General features: G+C 41.4%; 1 protein-coding gene across 18 annotated transcripts in view; it reads left to right on the plus strand.

The window, feature by feature from the left end:
- Positions 1-1,798: 1,798 nt before the first annotated feature.
- The window catches only part of PLEKHA5 (pleckstrin homology domain containing A5), a 176,270-nt gene continuing 162,416 nt past the window's right edge, over positions 1,799-15,652 (plus strand). For 4 of the 18 annotated variants that reach the window (XM_069807831.1, XM_069807833.1, XM_069807832.1 and 1 more), the window contains exons 1-3: positions 1,830-1,998; positions 2,156-2,232; positions 5,275-5,332. In XM_069807831.1, the coding sequence (XP_069663932.1) occupies positions 1,901-1,998; positions 2,156-2,232; positions 5,275-5,332 (233 nt within the window). In that variant the 5' untranslated portion in view covers positions 1,830-1,900. Of the gene's footprint in view, positions 1,999-2,155; positions 2,233-5,274; positions 5,333-15,652 lie in introns of all 18 variants that reach the window. The other 14 variants (XM_069807834.1, XM_069807838.1, XM_069807837.1 and 11 more) reach the window with 9 other exon arrangements.

Raw genomic sequence — 15,652 nt, forward strand, 5'->3', positions numbered from 1 at the left:
TAATTTACGGATCTGGGCCAATATAAGCCTAGCTGTGCTGCATGTCCTTCTCTGCCAGAGAAGAAAATTGATTTTGCATGGTGGAAGGTATCCAGTGTTCTGGAGATCAAGAGCACTTGGTCTTTGCTTTAGTTAGGCTGCGTGAGGAAGTATCAGGATATGACCACTACCACGCCAGGAGCCCAAAACACATGTGATTTCCCCCATGCTGTTGCCAGACAGCTCTCCACAGCCCTTCAGAGGAAGAGTCATTATTCACTTTTACTCATCATCCAAGGGCTCTTGCTCTTAGGAGAGAAGGGAACTGTTTGTAGAATAACTTGTGTTTTCTCCAGTGTATCTTTCTTCTGGTAGTCTATAAATCTCAGATGCTGTCAGCGGTGAGTGGAAATGAAGGGTATTGTTGGACAGGGAGGAATTCTTATCTCCAGTTACTTAAAGATAACTTAAGATCTGCTCACATGTTCGCTGCTCTTCAGGTCTGGAATATCTTGTGTGGGGCAAGTGGGCTTTAAGGCTTTGACCATACGGTGTGGTGGGGACCAAACCACACAGCAACTTGTTCTGTCAAATTTTATTTTTCCCAAGGTGTTCAGAATGGGAGAGAGCACAAAGCTGCTATGCAGAACACCGTCAGCTGTGAATTTCAAATGTTTTTGTGGACACAGGAATACCATCGGACTTCCCAGCTTTACTCCTCATTCAGAAAGTGGTTTGGTAGGGCAAGATTCTCTTAGAAATATCACGGTCACGACGCAGTTCTAGTAATTTACATTTGTCACGTGTAACTTAAAGGTGTGCATAGCTATGCATAAATGCACATGCGATCAGATTATTCATGTGAATAAAAGTACACACACACAGACACTTTCATTTCTGCAGACATGGATTTTACCTGAATTACCACCGCCTCCCTAGACACCGAAAACACGTATGTGCGCCATACCCTAGATCCCTTTTGAAGGACAGGCACACAGTGCGGGCAGTGTTGTTTACGTGAGGAGGAAACGGGGCACCTCTTCACTCTGGCTTCCGAAGACTATACTTCTACGTAAGAAATTTTTAGAAAGCTTGAAGTCGAGGGTGTGAGACGAGCGTGTGCACCCCTGGAGGAAATTCGACAGAAGTTTTAATTTCCTGTGGGAACGCGCGCCCTGAAGACCCGACGGGAGACGGCCAGAGGCGGTGCCTCCCGCCGGCAGGACTTCGCGGGGGGGGGCCCGGCCGGTGGGGGAACCCCCCCCCCCCCCCCGCAAGAAGCGAGGGCTTCGCTCCCCGGCCAGCTCGGACGCCGTGCCTTTGGCCGTGCCTTCGGCCCAGCGCAGTCCCCGCGGCGCAGGACCGACCCGGCCCCCGCGCTCCTCACACCGTTACCGGACCGCGCCCGCCCGCGCCGTCCGGGCGAGGCCCCCCTCCGCCCGCACCACCGTCGCCAGCAGCCGCGGCCGGGCCTTCCACCCTGCGGGGCAGCCCTCGCCGCCTCCCGGGCGCTGCCTTCCCCCCCCCCCCGCAGCGCAGCGCAGCGCCGCGCTCTCCCGCCGTACGCCCCTGTGAGGGGCCGGCGCCGCCCGGCGGGGCTCCCTCCCCGCCCGCCGGAACCCGCCGCGTCCCGCCCCGCCCCGCCCCAACGGCCGCGGCGGGGGCAGGCGGCGCGCCCCCGCGGGCAGCCGGCCAGGGCGCCGCGCGCGCCCCCGCGGCGGGAGGGGCGGGCCGGCGGGGGGCGGGGCGGGGCGGGCCGCTGCGCCCCCTCCCCCTCGCGCTGCGCCCTCCCCCTCCCCAAGGTGTTGGCGGCGGCGGCGGGGACGCGCTCGCTCGTGCCCGCGCCGCCCCCCCCTCCCCGCTCCCCTCGGCTCTCCCCGGCTGCGCTGGTAGCGGCGGCGGCGGCGGCGGCGGGTCGGCCATGGCGGCCCCGGCGGAGCTGAGCGCGGAGCGGCTGCGGGCGCTGCCCGGCAGCTGGAGTTACGGGATCAGCCAGGGCGGCCGCGTCTTCTTCATCAAGTGAGCGGGGGGCCGGCGAGGAGGGGAGCGCAGCGGAGTGGAGCGGGGCTGGGCCGGCGGGCGGGGGGCCGGGAGGGGCGGGCGGGGGGGGAGGGAAGGCAGGCGGCGGCGGCGGGGCTGCGCCTGCCTGACTCGGTCCGTGTGTCCGTCCCCGCAGCGAGGAGGCGAAGAGCACGACCTGGCTGCACCCGCTCACCGGAGAGGCCGTGATCACCGGGCACCGCCGCAGCGCAGGTAGGCGCCCCGCCCGGGGGCCGGGGGCGGCCGGGGTCCCCGGCCCTTCCCCGGCACGGCCCGGCCCGGCGAGCGCCGCCCTGCTCCCCTCCCTCCCCTCCCCGCTCCCCGGGGTCTCGCCGAGCCCGTCGCCCCGCGCCCCCCCATCCCCCGGGCTCCCGCGGCCCGGCCCCCGGGCGGGCTGAGCCCCGACGCCCCTTCCCCGCCGCGGGCAGCGCCTCTGGCTTCGCCCCGGCGCCCCCGGGCCGCCGCGGGGGCCGCCGCGGCCACCCGAGACAACTCCTCGCCCCGCGCTGCCCTCACTTCTCGCAGTTGTTTGCCCCCCGGGTCGAGGAAGGATGACATTACGGCGCAGCCTCGCGTGTCCAGCTCGCCACCTTTTTCTTACAACGCTCCCCCTCGCCCCCGTGTCTTTCCTCCGTGCCCGTGTGATCTCTCTTTCTTCGCTCGCTTTCCGTCGCCTTGTATCGCCCCTATAACATTGTGTAGTTGCCATCGGAGACCGCCTCGTTCCTCTCGTGCTTCTTGCAGGCTACCCCGGCTGTTCACCTGCACAGCATCCTGTCTCGGGTTAGCGTTAAACCACACATCTTACCTCTGTTTCCAGCAGTACCTAGATGTAACCACGATAGGTACACTAGAAACGGGGAGGCTGATGTCACTAGTCACCTAGAAGCCCTTCTCCTCCCTGCACTTCCATCCAGGCTGAGAGTGTGGGGGGTTTCGAAGTGACTGAGAGGGGTGGAATAGGTAGGAGGAAAAGGGACTGAAACGTTAGGAATAACTTGGGGGGAGGAGGGTGGGATCGGTCTTCCTTGCTACTGCTGTTTGTTCCACTCTGGAGAAGTAGCAGCAGGAGGTGCTGGAGGAGGAGGATTTACAGCAGACACTCTGGAGACCCAGAGCCAAACTCCGACTGCTGGCATTGCACACAGGCTGCATATGCCGCTGGGAGGTGGTGGAGTGTAGTAATAAGTGCAGTTGTTTTTATGTGTGTAATCACTTGGATAATCGCAGGAAAATCTGCAACTGAATTGGACTATATCAGATTATTTGCTTTTTATGTTTGGTTAATACTTACGCATTAAGAAATCAGAAACAGCCTTTTAGAAGACTGCGGGCAGCCTTTCTTTTTTCTTTCTTTTTTTTTTTTTTTTGAGTTGGGAATAGTTTAAAAAGCACAGGTTTCTGGCTATTAGAACTCTGCAGTTTGATTTGCGATGAAGGTCTGTTGTTTGTAAGAAGTCATTTAATGCCGGGAAATAGAACTACTGATTGCTATCAGGCTTCTCTTTCCACTGCTTTCAGTACTCAGATTAATTGAGAAACTGGCCTTCACTTACAGCAATATGCATGGGGGCAGATGTATGTGAAGTGCTTTGCTTGTTGGACGCTAACATTAGCTGAGTATTAATTCTTTTTTTAAACTATTACCAGCGTCTCTGTTGACTGATGGTGATTTCCCAGTAATTTGCTAAGTGTCTCATTTGTTTCTGCCATTAAGTGCCTTCTGAAGGAAATGCAGTTTGCTTTTGAGTACCTGGAGTATTGTATGTAGCATAGCAGAGTTATTATCAGGTAAATTAAACTTCTTTCTGAACACAAGAGTGAGGCATGACCTTGAATATACTGACCGTGATTTATCAATCAGATACTGAAGTATCTGCAAAACAAACCTGTTTCTGTAGTTTTCCTCATTCATGTGTATGTTAATGAATCTCTCCATACATAGATATAATCAAACAGATTAACTCTGGGTTTTATGTCTTGTTTTTCCCTGACCATTTTTTTGGAACCTAGTCAAAATATGTTCAAAATATGTCTTCTCTTAAGAAACAATTTTTGAGCGAATAACACTTCTTTTGGAAGTGTGTATTATTATAAAACTCCTTATTAAATAATACCGTAAGACGTTTACTGGACAATGAGGAAAGCTTTGTACTCCATTATGAATTGAAGTGCTTTTTATTCCTTGAGATATTCAGCACTGGAAAGGTATTTTTTGCAAAGTTGTTACAGCAGTCATAAATACTTCTGCTAGAGAGACTTCCTGTTTGCTGTACTTTGCCCTGTGCTGTTAGCAAAAGACACCTTGATTTTTGTTCTAGAGAAGACAGGAGTGAAGAAAAAAGCCAGCCAGAGCAAATAAGTGAACTGGGGGGGGGGTGGGGGAGATATCACATGACCTGGACAGAATATTTTTTTCTTTTAATTAGGAAATGCATTCTTGCTTTTATAATTCAATGAGCGAGTCCTACATATTAATTATTGTTTTTAGTAACTGGGGCAAACTTTTAAGGGTAGCGATGTATCTAGAGTTGCATAGAGGTGCCCAACATCTTCAGAGCTTCCATTACATCAGGAAGCTGTTACTTGAAAAAAATTGACCATTAGTGGTGGGGTTTTCTTTTTTATATGCGGGCCCCTGACTCTTAAGAGTGATAATGGAGAAGGAGAAGACATACCCACTTCCTCCACTAGATTTGCATTGAAAATTATTTTCATGTAAAATTGAATAGAGTTGTAAACACTGCAGGAACACTTGTTAGTCACAACAGTGGTGGAATTATGCTAATATAATGCTAATACTCTGTGGTGTAGTTGATATCATGCTTGTTAAGATGCTTGTGACTTGCATGTAACGCAAACTCAGTAAATGGATTTTTGTTTAGCTCTCTGCCTGCCAGGTAATTTGATGCTACTGAAGTTCCAAGCAGAAAGATCTGGCGATGACCATGAGTTCTAGTTACTGGTCAAAGGAAGGAACATTGTTAAATAAGGCCACGCTTAAACCCTTATTGTTATTATTTCAGAATGAGAAATCCAAATTAGATTTTCATGCATGTAGCTTCTCTTGGATTACAGAATTTAAACTGAGACAGTATTGTGAGTCAATTCTACAATATTTGTTTATAGGGCTAAAGTTTTCAACAACTGGAATCAGACACACAGTATTTTAACTGCCTTAGTTTTAGGGAGTAGACCAGTATGGCTAGCATCATTTCAAAAGGTAATTGGAATGTTTTGCTACTTGTTTTCCAGACTTACCCACAGGTTGGGAAGAAGCTTATACTTTTGAAGGTGCAAGATATTATGTAAAGTAAGTTGAATGTTTATCTGTCACAATACTATAATTTTCAGATAGTTTGTCTAAATGTTGCTGCAATCTTGAATGTATTCCAGACTGAATTTAAATGTTATGCTATAAATCTAAAAGGAGTATTCAAGCTTGTCATAGTGTATGTAGACCTCTGTTTACTGAATTCTGCACAGCTGAAACAATTTCTTGAGTTTTTGTGTTAATACTTTTAATTAAAGCTGCTTGAGTATGCATATTCAAATGAAATTTCTGCTGTTAGTGTAACCGTCTAGCAACAAATGTCCTTGCAAGTCGAGAATACCTTGAGTTTGTCTGTTTGTTTGACGCTTGTGTGTGTACACTGTCATGTCATAAATGCTTTCAGAAAGGCAAGATCTTACTTTGTCACTGGGAGAATAGTCTTGGTTCAGCCCTATTCTCTAATAATTACATTGTTTAAAGCCACTCTGAAGGTTTAATGTGGCCATTTTCTTTGCAGACCTCCTGTTTCTGCTTCTGGCATTGATTTTCATTATCTTTTTATTCAGGTTGTAGTATGCTTTGAAGAGTGTGTCCACTAGTAGACTTGCTGTGTGTGTTGTCTTTTTGAATGAGAGGCGTGGAAATAGAGCTCTTACGTAGAAGTCCAGAGGTCGTGTTGATCAGATCTGTACAAAATCTTGCAAGCTTTTCCTCTCTAGATAGTTAGACCATCCTTTTCTGGAAAATTTTAAAGTGGCACCTATGTATATTGGTCTTGTTAATATGCTTCTTTTTCTGTTATTTCACAGTTTGCAGGCTTTTCTCGATTCATTCAGGAGTTTTTACTCACTATACTGTGTGTTTGGTTTGCCATCTTTAAATGAATAGTGTCGTCAGTGGGATAACTTCTATGAGTGAAGGTTACTAATAGTCATAGAGGTTATAAGCTGCAGGTAGGTTTTTCTGTGTCTTAGTATTGAGCAAAAGGTAGCTGCTCTGTGTAAGTTGCATTGTAGACATTGTGAGATGGGTGTTGCGTATGTGTTGCATGGTTTGTTTTATATAGGAACGTGTTTGATTTGATCCTAAACAAAATTTAAAAAAAGTACTGAAGGATAATGTCCCAAAAATCTGGTTAGAACTGGTGCTGTGTTCTCTAGAAGGGGACTTTTTGTTAATAGGTGACATGTTTGTTTTACTGTTGTATTGTGCCTTCTTGTAATTTACATTACACTAGTGTTGTATAGCAACTGACAAGAACTACACCAGGCTGAGGACACGAATGTACTAAGGATTTCACTTCTGTTGTTCTGTTCAGATTATTAAAAGAAGATGAGTGAAAAATTAAAGAAAGCTGTATTTGTGTATATAAAAAGAAATTCTTCTAGACTTTCAGATGGAACTTGTTCACGTAGAATAAACCTATGAAGAAAGTGTTAGCTATAGTAACTGGAAAATAGCAACTTGAGTTTTCTTAGTATAAAAAAAAAAGCGTGTGGACAACTATTGTAGAGTGACTGATGCGCTTATGCACAAACTTACCAAGTGGTAGGTTGGTTGTGTACTCTTGTCCTTATAAGATCTTGTGTTCGAGGTGTTACCATAACAGTTAAGATGTACATTAAGTTGATTGTTTTGCTGATAGCCAACTTTAAATAGCTCTGTTTATATTTAAAAGTTGTGCTGCATCTTTGAAAACATGTTGCACAAACAGCACTTCTCTGTGATTTGGTAGATGTAGGAGGATAGCAGGGATAGTGCTGTCAATCCTGCTGAAAGGTTCACATGGTATGACCAGTTTGGCATCCTTAGTTAAATACATATTTGTTGTGTAGCCTCTCAGGCTGAATTTAAACTGCTGCCCAATGATAGTTTCTCCTTTTAAAGCTGTCTAGCATTCAGCCTTACCAGTGCTAGAGAAGATGCGAGAGCTAACTTAGACAAGGTGACAACATTATAATCACTATTTTATAATCCTAGGCAATGTAACTCTGGATGATGTGTTGATTATAATAATTCTAGTTGTCTGAATCTAAACTGCTGTGGTGCTCCCGCATTGAGTGGGAAACAGCGCAGGTTGTTATGACCTTGTGCTATACAGGCACCCCCACATGTCCTAAATATGTTGATTACAGCATAATAAAACTGTGTTAAAACGAGAGATACTAAAAACTTGTTCGTGATCAGGTCTGAAGCAAATATGTTGGTTTATGTCTGGTATGAGTTACAAAGTTACAAGGGAATGAATGTTAATAGCACGCTATTGATGCATTCAGCCATGTGGAACTTGGCTGTTGGATTTCTGTACTGTGTCCAATAAAAGAGTTAGAGAAGAAGGATAGTCAAGTTTCCTGATCACATAAATAATTTCACCAAACTTCTGAGGCACAGCTTCAGATGTGTGGGTTGAATAAAAATATTTGACAACCTTGCTTTATAGTAAGATATTATGCTAGACTGTGTTTGAAAATAAAACCTTTTGAAAATTATTCTTATGGTTCTTTAATAATAGGTCTTCAGTGTTCCAAGTGGGTGTGTCGCTGAATCGATTACTGTGCTTTTTCTGGCTTTGATGTAGTAAACACTGTATAATCAAATTGGGATAATGTCGAGGAGATAATCGTCAGCTAAACCTTAACATTCCTTGGACTGGCATTTCAAACAAATGACTCGGGATACAGACTGCATTGAAATGTGATTTTTTTTTAAAGGACACTGTATTTTTCTTGGGATGTGTACATTCATCTTCTGAATAAGTAAATACCAAATGGTGACTATTTTACACTTTTTTTTTCCCCACGACATTGAATTTGTTCTAGCTTTAAGAAGGAAAGATATTCTGAAACAGGGATAAATAAGAGTTGTTTCCATTGCATAAAGTGGTTTTGTTTTTGTATAGGGTTGTATTAGTAAGTTGATGCTAGCTAGACTTTGACCTTTTTTGCAGTTTTTTGGAGTTAGTAGAAGAAATCTAATACTTAGTAATGAGAGAATCCTTCCCCCCGCATCTTCCCCATCCCTTGTAAATGCAAATGACAAAAGGTGGTGTTTGTTATTTGGACTAAAAAAAAATGTAATGCCATAATATATTGTATATGTTTGCATGAGATGTGGTTACATTGTTAAAGTGTGTTGTCTCTTTGGGAGTGAGAAAGTCTGGTTTTCTTTACTTAATGTTAGAAATGTGCACAGATAGCCCTTCCTCATCAGTTGATGGGAACTCTTGTCAGAAAACTTTTCTAAGTAATGCTTGGTTTGGGTGTAATCTTTATTTATACAATAACTAAATTTTTACCTGGAATATAGGTCTGTAAGACTGTAGAATCGACACATTCAAATATAACCTTTAATAATCAGTTTATTATCAGTTAACTATTGAATCTTCTTTATCATGAAATAAAACAAGATATGGGAAAACTCAGTTTGAAAATGATGGCAGAGCATGCTGAAAAATTTGAGATTTTCTTTTGATCTGCTTTGAATACTTCACTGAACTAGTTATTTATGCTTAGTGTATTAAGCACTCATTGAGGTCTGAAAAGTTAAGGACTTTATCCTCAAAACAGGTTTAAGCTGGATAGTAGTATGGGAAGCTTAAGTTACTTACATTATTTATAAGTGCATAAGGAAATGGACCCACATGACAATCCCAGTATGATTCTTGTCAATTAGAGAAGACATACCTGGTCATGGGCTTCAGACTCCTCACCTGTTAAGATCAATGAGGATTTTTTTTTTATTTTTAGTACCTCATGATGACTAGACAGTCATTAGGCACCCAGGTACTGGTTTTGAGTGCCATAAAATTACATAAATATGTCTTTCTCTGTGTGTATGTGTGTGTGTATTTATTTATATGCATGTGTTTAAGAAGCCCTTGTTGCTTGTTAAAACCACCTGACTATCTAAACTCAGGCATTTGCTTACTTCCCTTTTTTTCTATTTTAATTTCAGTTGTTCTGAACATACGTTAGGATTTTTGTATTGTTTTTTTTTTTAAACCAGGTTTATATTATTTAAATTATTAATTTACCAAATAGAATTGTTTTAAAAATCAGTCCAAGGATGATATTTGAGGAACTTTGCATCAGTCTACATAGTTTGGCTTCTACAAAAGTACTTTTAGATAAGCTGTTTAGGTGTTAGAATTTGATATTTCTTAACTCTGCTGTTGGACTGATACTTTTTCGGCAATACAAAAGCTGACTGAAAGAGTTCTTAAAAACTTAAAGAATTAAGAAGGTTGAAGTTTCATTTTTAGGGCTTTGTGTCAAAGTTTACCTTTTTCTGTATTTATTGGAACAATTTTTGCCTGTTGCTGAAGCAAGTCATTGGCAAACCCAGGCCAAAGCCGAGGTGAGTTTGCTGTTGCATCAAATAGAGGTTTTGTATGCTTTTATAGAGACTTTTATCAATGCAGGTTTGCTTATTGTAGGCATGTAGCTTGAAAATTGGGAAGGTAAAAAAAATTTATTAAGTGATTAAAAGGGATAAGATCTTTTTCAGCCTTGAGTTTCTGTTGTTTACTGAAATAAACCTGTGCTCATTGAGAATTCAGCTTTTGTTTGAACCTTTGTCTTTTATATGCATTATAAAGATCCGATCCTCTCCCATTCAGCTGAGACTCTCCAGAAACATCAGAGAACAACTAGTCATGTTTGCAGAGAAGCCCTTGAAAGGAAAAACAGAATTTGAAAAAAAAAAAAAAAAGAACAGATCAGACTGTTTTCCTCCAGTACTAAAAATCACTGTGTTCCTCCCAGAAATTTAGTTCTTTTTTGTGTTACCTCTAACCTTTATTTTACTAAAATTAAGGAAAGACTAAAGTTATTCTTAGCCTTCATTTGATTCATTCTTACATGGTAGGACCTCTAGGTCAAATATTGGCATATGATTAGATGGGTGAACTGGGACATAACATTACAATGAACTGACCTGTGCTTTTTATCTTTGTAGTGAGCAAAGCTGTTCAGAAAAGGAGAACTTTTTAGGAATGCCTACAAATTTATTATCTGGTTTAACATTTGCTTCTTGGTTCTTGAAATATTTCAGCAGAATAAAAAATACTGCAATGCTGAAGCTGGATGTGGAGGTGGAAGGATCCTAGACACAGGAAGAAATGAGTGTGGGTCAGAGGAGGAGGGGTGGGACTGCATCCAAAAACCAGTTTATGGGCTGGATGTGGAAGGAAGAGGATGGAGGTAGTGGTTTACTGAAGGAGAAGGCTAAAAGGGTGGAAGTAGTTGCAAAACGGGGAGGAGTGGAAGCTAAACCAGGCAGAAAGGAGCGGTGGCAGTGGAAAGTCAGTAAAAGGAGTTGGAGTGTGGGAGCTGATTTCCTAGGAGTGAACTCGGTGGAATTTCTCCCAGAGGGAAGGGTGGCAAAAGTTCACCCTGTGAAAACATGTTGTCTGACTCGTGTGCAGGTCTGGCAGGGCCGATTATCCCTGGTTTATGAACCTGTTTCAAAGTTAGTCTGGCAGGTAGAATATCAAGTGTGGACGTTAGGAATTACTGTGCTTGTGAAGTTTCTTTTTGAATGTGACATCTGTGGTTGATATTTTGAGCTGTCTGTTTCCTGAAGTGTGTTTCTAAATTGGGTAATACCTTGAATGCTTTAGTTTTACTAAGATAGACTTGAAACCATGAGGGAACTTACTGATTTATTTATTTCTTTTTTTAAAACCATTACCAAGTTTTTAAACACTTGTAAGAATTAATGGATAATTAAAAATACAAAAAAAAAAAAATCTGTATGTAAGTTGTTACATGAAATGTTGAAATCCATGAGGAAGACATTGAAGACACTCAACCTTTCTGATATCTGTTAACAGTTTAGTAAGTTAATTTTCCTGGTTTTACATCCTGGTTTTGGAAGTGGTAATATTTCTTCCCTAACTTTGGTCTGAATTGGTGATTGAGTAATAATAGCAGATAAAGCTAGTATATGCTTTTGAGATATTATTACAGTGAACTCATCTGTGGTCTTTCATTTTTGCTATCTAAAATGTGTGAGGGATGGTAAAAAGCAAAGGAAATGCTGATCGATCATAGCTTTTATGTAGATGGTTGCTGCGTTACTTTGTAAATATAGTGATGCATTTTTTTCCCCCAAACCCTCCCTCCTTTGCAAAAAAAGATAACTAATGTTCCCTCTTGAGAATTATTTTCCGGCCTGTACCAGCATTTCATCTGCCTGTTGTGTCAGGGTGTTGCACAGCTGCTTTTTCTTTTCCCCGTCTCGGTGCCCATGTCCTGCAGTACTTGGAACTGAGGGACACTTCCAAAAACACCTGAACTGGCAGGCAGGTACCTTGTGAACTTTGCCAACAGAGAAGTCTACTTGCTGTAGCCACTATTTGGTAGAACTTTTATGGGTCTAAATTTTACCTGGTGCACATTAAGTTCTGCTTTTACTTTAAAGGAATTGCGCCCACTTTTTTTCTGTGGTCTACAAGTGTTTTGTTGTACTGGATCAAAACCAGTGTCTGTTGTGGTGCTGCACTAAGCCTGTTTTTCCTGCATATGTTTATGTTACAGTGGCTCTTATTATAATGAATTACGCTTTTATTAAACCTCAGATACACTTTGGTTGGCAGTTCAGAGCGATCTTCAGTACGCTTCTGTGCGTGTGAGAGAGGGAGAAAACTCCTGTGAAGCTTGAGGCAAATGCTGGCTGGAAGCAAAGCTCCACAGCCCTGACTGCTGGGATTTCTGCCAACGTGGTGCCTGTATGTGTGTTTTTTTCTGTGTTTCAGTAAGTAAATACCTAAATTTAAACGCTTCCCCCTTCTCTCTCCTCCCTCCTTTGCCTTCTTTCTTTTGAATGCGGGAGATAGCCGTTCCTGTTCACTTCACTTGCTCTTGCATTTGGTTGAAGGGAAGGTATTCTCTGACAGTGATGTTGAGAGGGAAGAAGTTGCATCAGTAGCCACCTTCAGAACGAGTAGTTTGGGAATGGGAACTTGATAGCGTAGGCACTCCAGTAAAACTCTTTGGGAAAGATTCCCATTTCCCAGTACTGGGTAGGACAGGGAGGTCTGCTTAAATAGTTGGTTGAAGTTGCATCTTTCTGCTCCAGACCTATATAATTTGAGTTGAATACTCGTTTGAAATCTGTGAAGTGGAAAAAAAGGCTTTTAGACAGCATTTTGAATGCCTGTGTGGCCTGTGATGGTCTCAGAGCTTTATATAAACAATTAGAAAACCACTTGCATATTCAGGAGGCTTCAGAAACTTAGTTCTTCATGGCTTTCTCCATGGTGACTTAGTAAGAACAATTATTTGTGAGGAAAGGTACATTGCCAAGCAACCTATCCTTTAAAATTAGCGCCCTGTTTTTTCCCTCTTTGAGAATCTATTGTAGATATGTTTAAAAGAAGTAAGTACTTAAAAAATTAATTTTGTGCTTTATTAACTGGAAGTATTTCAGTGTTTCAGACCAGGTAAGAGGGGTCCTAGTAAACAAAGGGTTTTGAAAGAAAAACACCTGGTGAAAGTTGTAATTTAAAATGCCATCTTTGCCATCTTTCAATTCTGCTATTTCATGGGAACTTGCATGTTCTTTACTACTCTCTGAGTAAGTAGGACTACTGAGATTGTATAAAACCTGCAAAAATACAGCTTTTGATACTTTTGTTTTTCTGAGCTGCATTACTACTACTAGCAAAATTGTCATTTTATATTGTTTTTATTCTCTAATTTTGTGTTAAATCCTACAGATTATGCAGCTGCTGACCAATGTCTATCATTTATCATTTTTAACAATATCTTTTGGGATGTCTAAGAACAGATGATATATCATCTTTAAAGTTTTTCAATGAACTTGGTTAATAAGAAGGACAGAAATCTCACTTCAAAATAAAATGTTGTAAGCAACAAGAATAAACACATGGTACTCTCAAATACCTACAGGGCAGAAAAAAACTTTTAATCCAATTGAATGTCAAAAAGGATAACTTGGTTTCTTGATGGAGAAAGTAAAGCTGGCTAAGACTGTTGGAATTTTTTTGTTGGTTGGTTGGTTGTTTTTACATGTTGGCCACACCATTTTCTAAGGCCACTTTATTTTGTATTTTTCCATATACAAAGAAAATACTCTAGATAAATTTAAAACCTCTTGGTTGAAATCTTTTATAAAGTTTGATACAGAAGATTGAAAAAGAAAATTACAAACAAAACTATGTGTTTGAGCAATCGATGTCCTAACATGAAATGTTTATCTTAATTAATCAGAACAATGATGCAAGTTAAACTTCATTAGAAATTCATATAATCTGTTCTGATCTTAAATCTCTTCTATGGTACAATCTCTGTCTTCTAAGCTTGATGGGGTTACCAGTTACTTACCTGGTCTGCAACACTGAAATGTTTTAAGTTGTTAAAACACACAAATGTTACTAAATTTTTTTGTGATTAGTAACATTTTAGCTTTTACTAGTTAATCAATCTTCTTTATTGTATCTGCAGAGTTAAAAAAAATTGACATTTGAACCCATACATTTTTAGTTGGTTGAATTGAACACCTAAGAACATCTCTGATCTAGTGAATTTTACAGGAGTAGGTCACTAAAGTTATCCTTGATCAGACATGAGGTAGTTATTAAAATTGTTCTACAATGAATTTGGAGAGTTTGGGAGCCTAAATACTTGCTCATCAATGAGAGTCTTGGGATATCTGTCTGTAGTTTGTGGTCAGTAAAAAATACTGACTTAGAGTTTCTTATCTCTTTATACAAGCATGCCGAGGGACTACACCAGCTGATGAACTTTGAGAAAGTAGTATGTTCTGATCTCTGCCATACAGTCTGTCTCCTGCTTATGTCCCTCCTTTTACTCAACTTCAGATAAAAATGAACTGACAATATTGCAAGCAGCAAGGCCACTTAATAAACCTTGCCTTGAAGTAGTGTGGAGATGAGACTAGAAGGAAGCAGAGTGTGAATTGTGCTAATACTGCTAGAAAAGGTAGTTTGACTTTTATTGCCTTTTGTTCTGAGCCTTGTATTTCTTTTTCTGCAGCTCCTGTCTGTCTGATAACTCAATTACTAAATTAAAGTTTTTTTCCTGGAAATTGAATTAAAAACTTTCACAGGTTAAAATCTTCTCTGCAGTGTTTGCCACAAATATGGTTTAAGAAAAGTTTTTTGTTCTTAAGAGCAGATAAACTGACAACAAAAACATTAAATCTGTATAATTTTCTAGCTAAGTACTTTGCACACTGCATAGTAAACAGCATAAAAGGTGAAGTTTTGGAATTATTTACATGTACCTAGTATTATGGGTAAAGTGACTTCTGTTTAAATATAAATTAAATGAGAGTATCGTTTTGGTCCTCTCTTTGCCAGTAGTGGTTATATATTTTATATATTTTTATATATTTATTATTTATATATATATTGTATATAAGTACACACACATATGTGTGTGTACATATGTATGCCCACATAGACACATATATGTACAGGACACATTGTTTTTATGGCTCTTCCAAGGACCTTCACTCCAAATTTCTTACATGGAACACTTGCATTTTGCTTCACATTCAAAATACAAAAAGATTTCTAGAGATCAGGAAGAATCTGAACCTTTTCCTGAAGTGCTCTTTATTCTTGTACGCTAAGCTAAACACAAAAGAGATTTTGCAATATGCTTCAGAATGGAGCTCACTCTGTTGTGGTTTTTGTTCAGCTTCAGGTGAGAGTGCCAAACCTGCCTAACAAGAAATTCGGGATTTCTGTTGCCTCCGATTCCTCACTTTGTGGTTTAAAACAACAAAAAGTGCTATCAAATTCAGCAGTCAATTCAAATGCCAGTGCTTTATCCTCTTCGTTATAATCTTTTGTTTGGCTGTCTGCTGCTTCAAAACATTTTTGAGCTCAAATATAGAAGTTATGTGAAAATCTTGCAATTTTGTAGATGGAAAAGAACTATGTGAAGTGAGATATAAGTAGAAAAAAAATCTGTTGATTAAAGCAGATTGATTAGCTTATAAGTGGAGTTCGTTGTGTTTCACAGCCCTTGATGATTTGAGCTTGGGCTACCTGAGGGACTGCAATCAGGCTGAGGAGTTGGAATTATTAGCAACCTGGTTTTAAATAAGAGGGGGAGAGAGTCTTTTGCAGTCATTGTTTAGTAATGGAGTTAGTTTTTATTTTTTTACTTTTAGTGATGCTATTTGTAAGTCATTAAAGCAGGCAGAAACTTCTCAAACTTTTAATGAGGATTGAAGGTACTGTCATTTTAGACAGGTATTGCAATCAACATTAACTTGTACAAGAACTCTTGCATTTCAGTTATTTTATTACCTTGTTTAAAAATTGCCTTGTACAGTTGGAAATAGGGTTTTCAAAGAAATTAT

The sequence above is a fragment of the Haliaeetus albicilla genome, chromosome 19 (genome assembly GCF_947461875.1).
Source record: "Haliaeetus albicilla chromosome 19, bHalAlb1.1, whole genome shotgun sequence".
Taxonomy (NCBI): Eukaryota; Metazoa; Chordata; class Aves; order Accipitriformes; family Accipitridae; genus Haliaeetus; species Haliaeetus albicilla.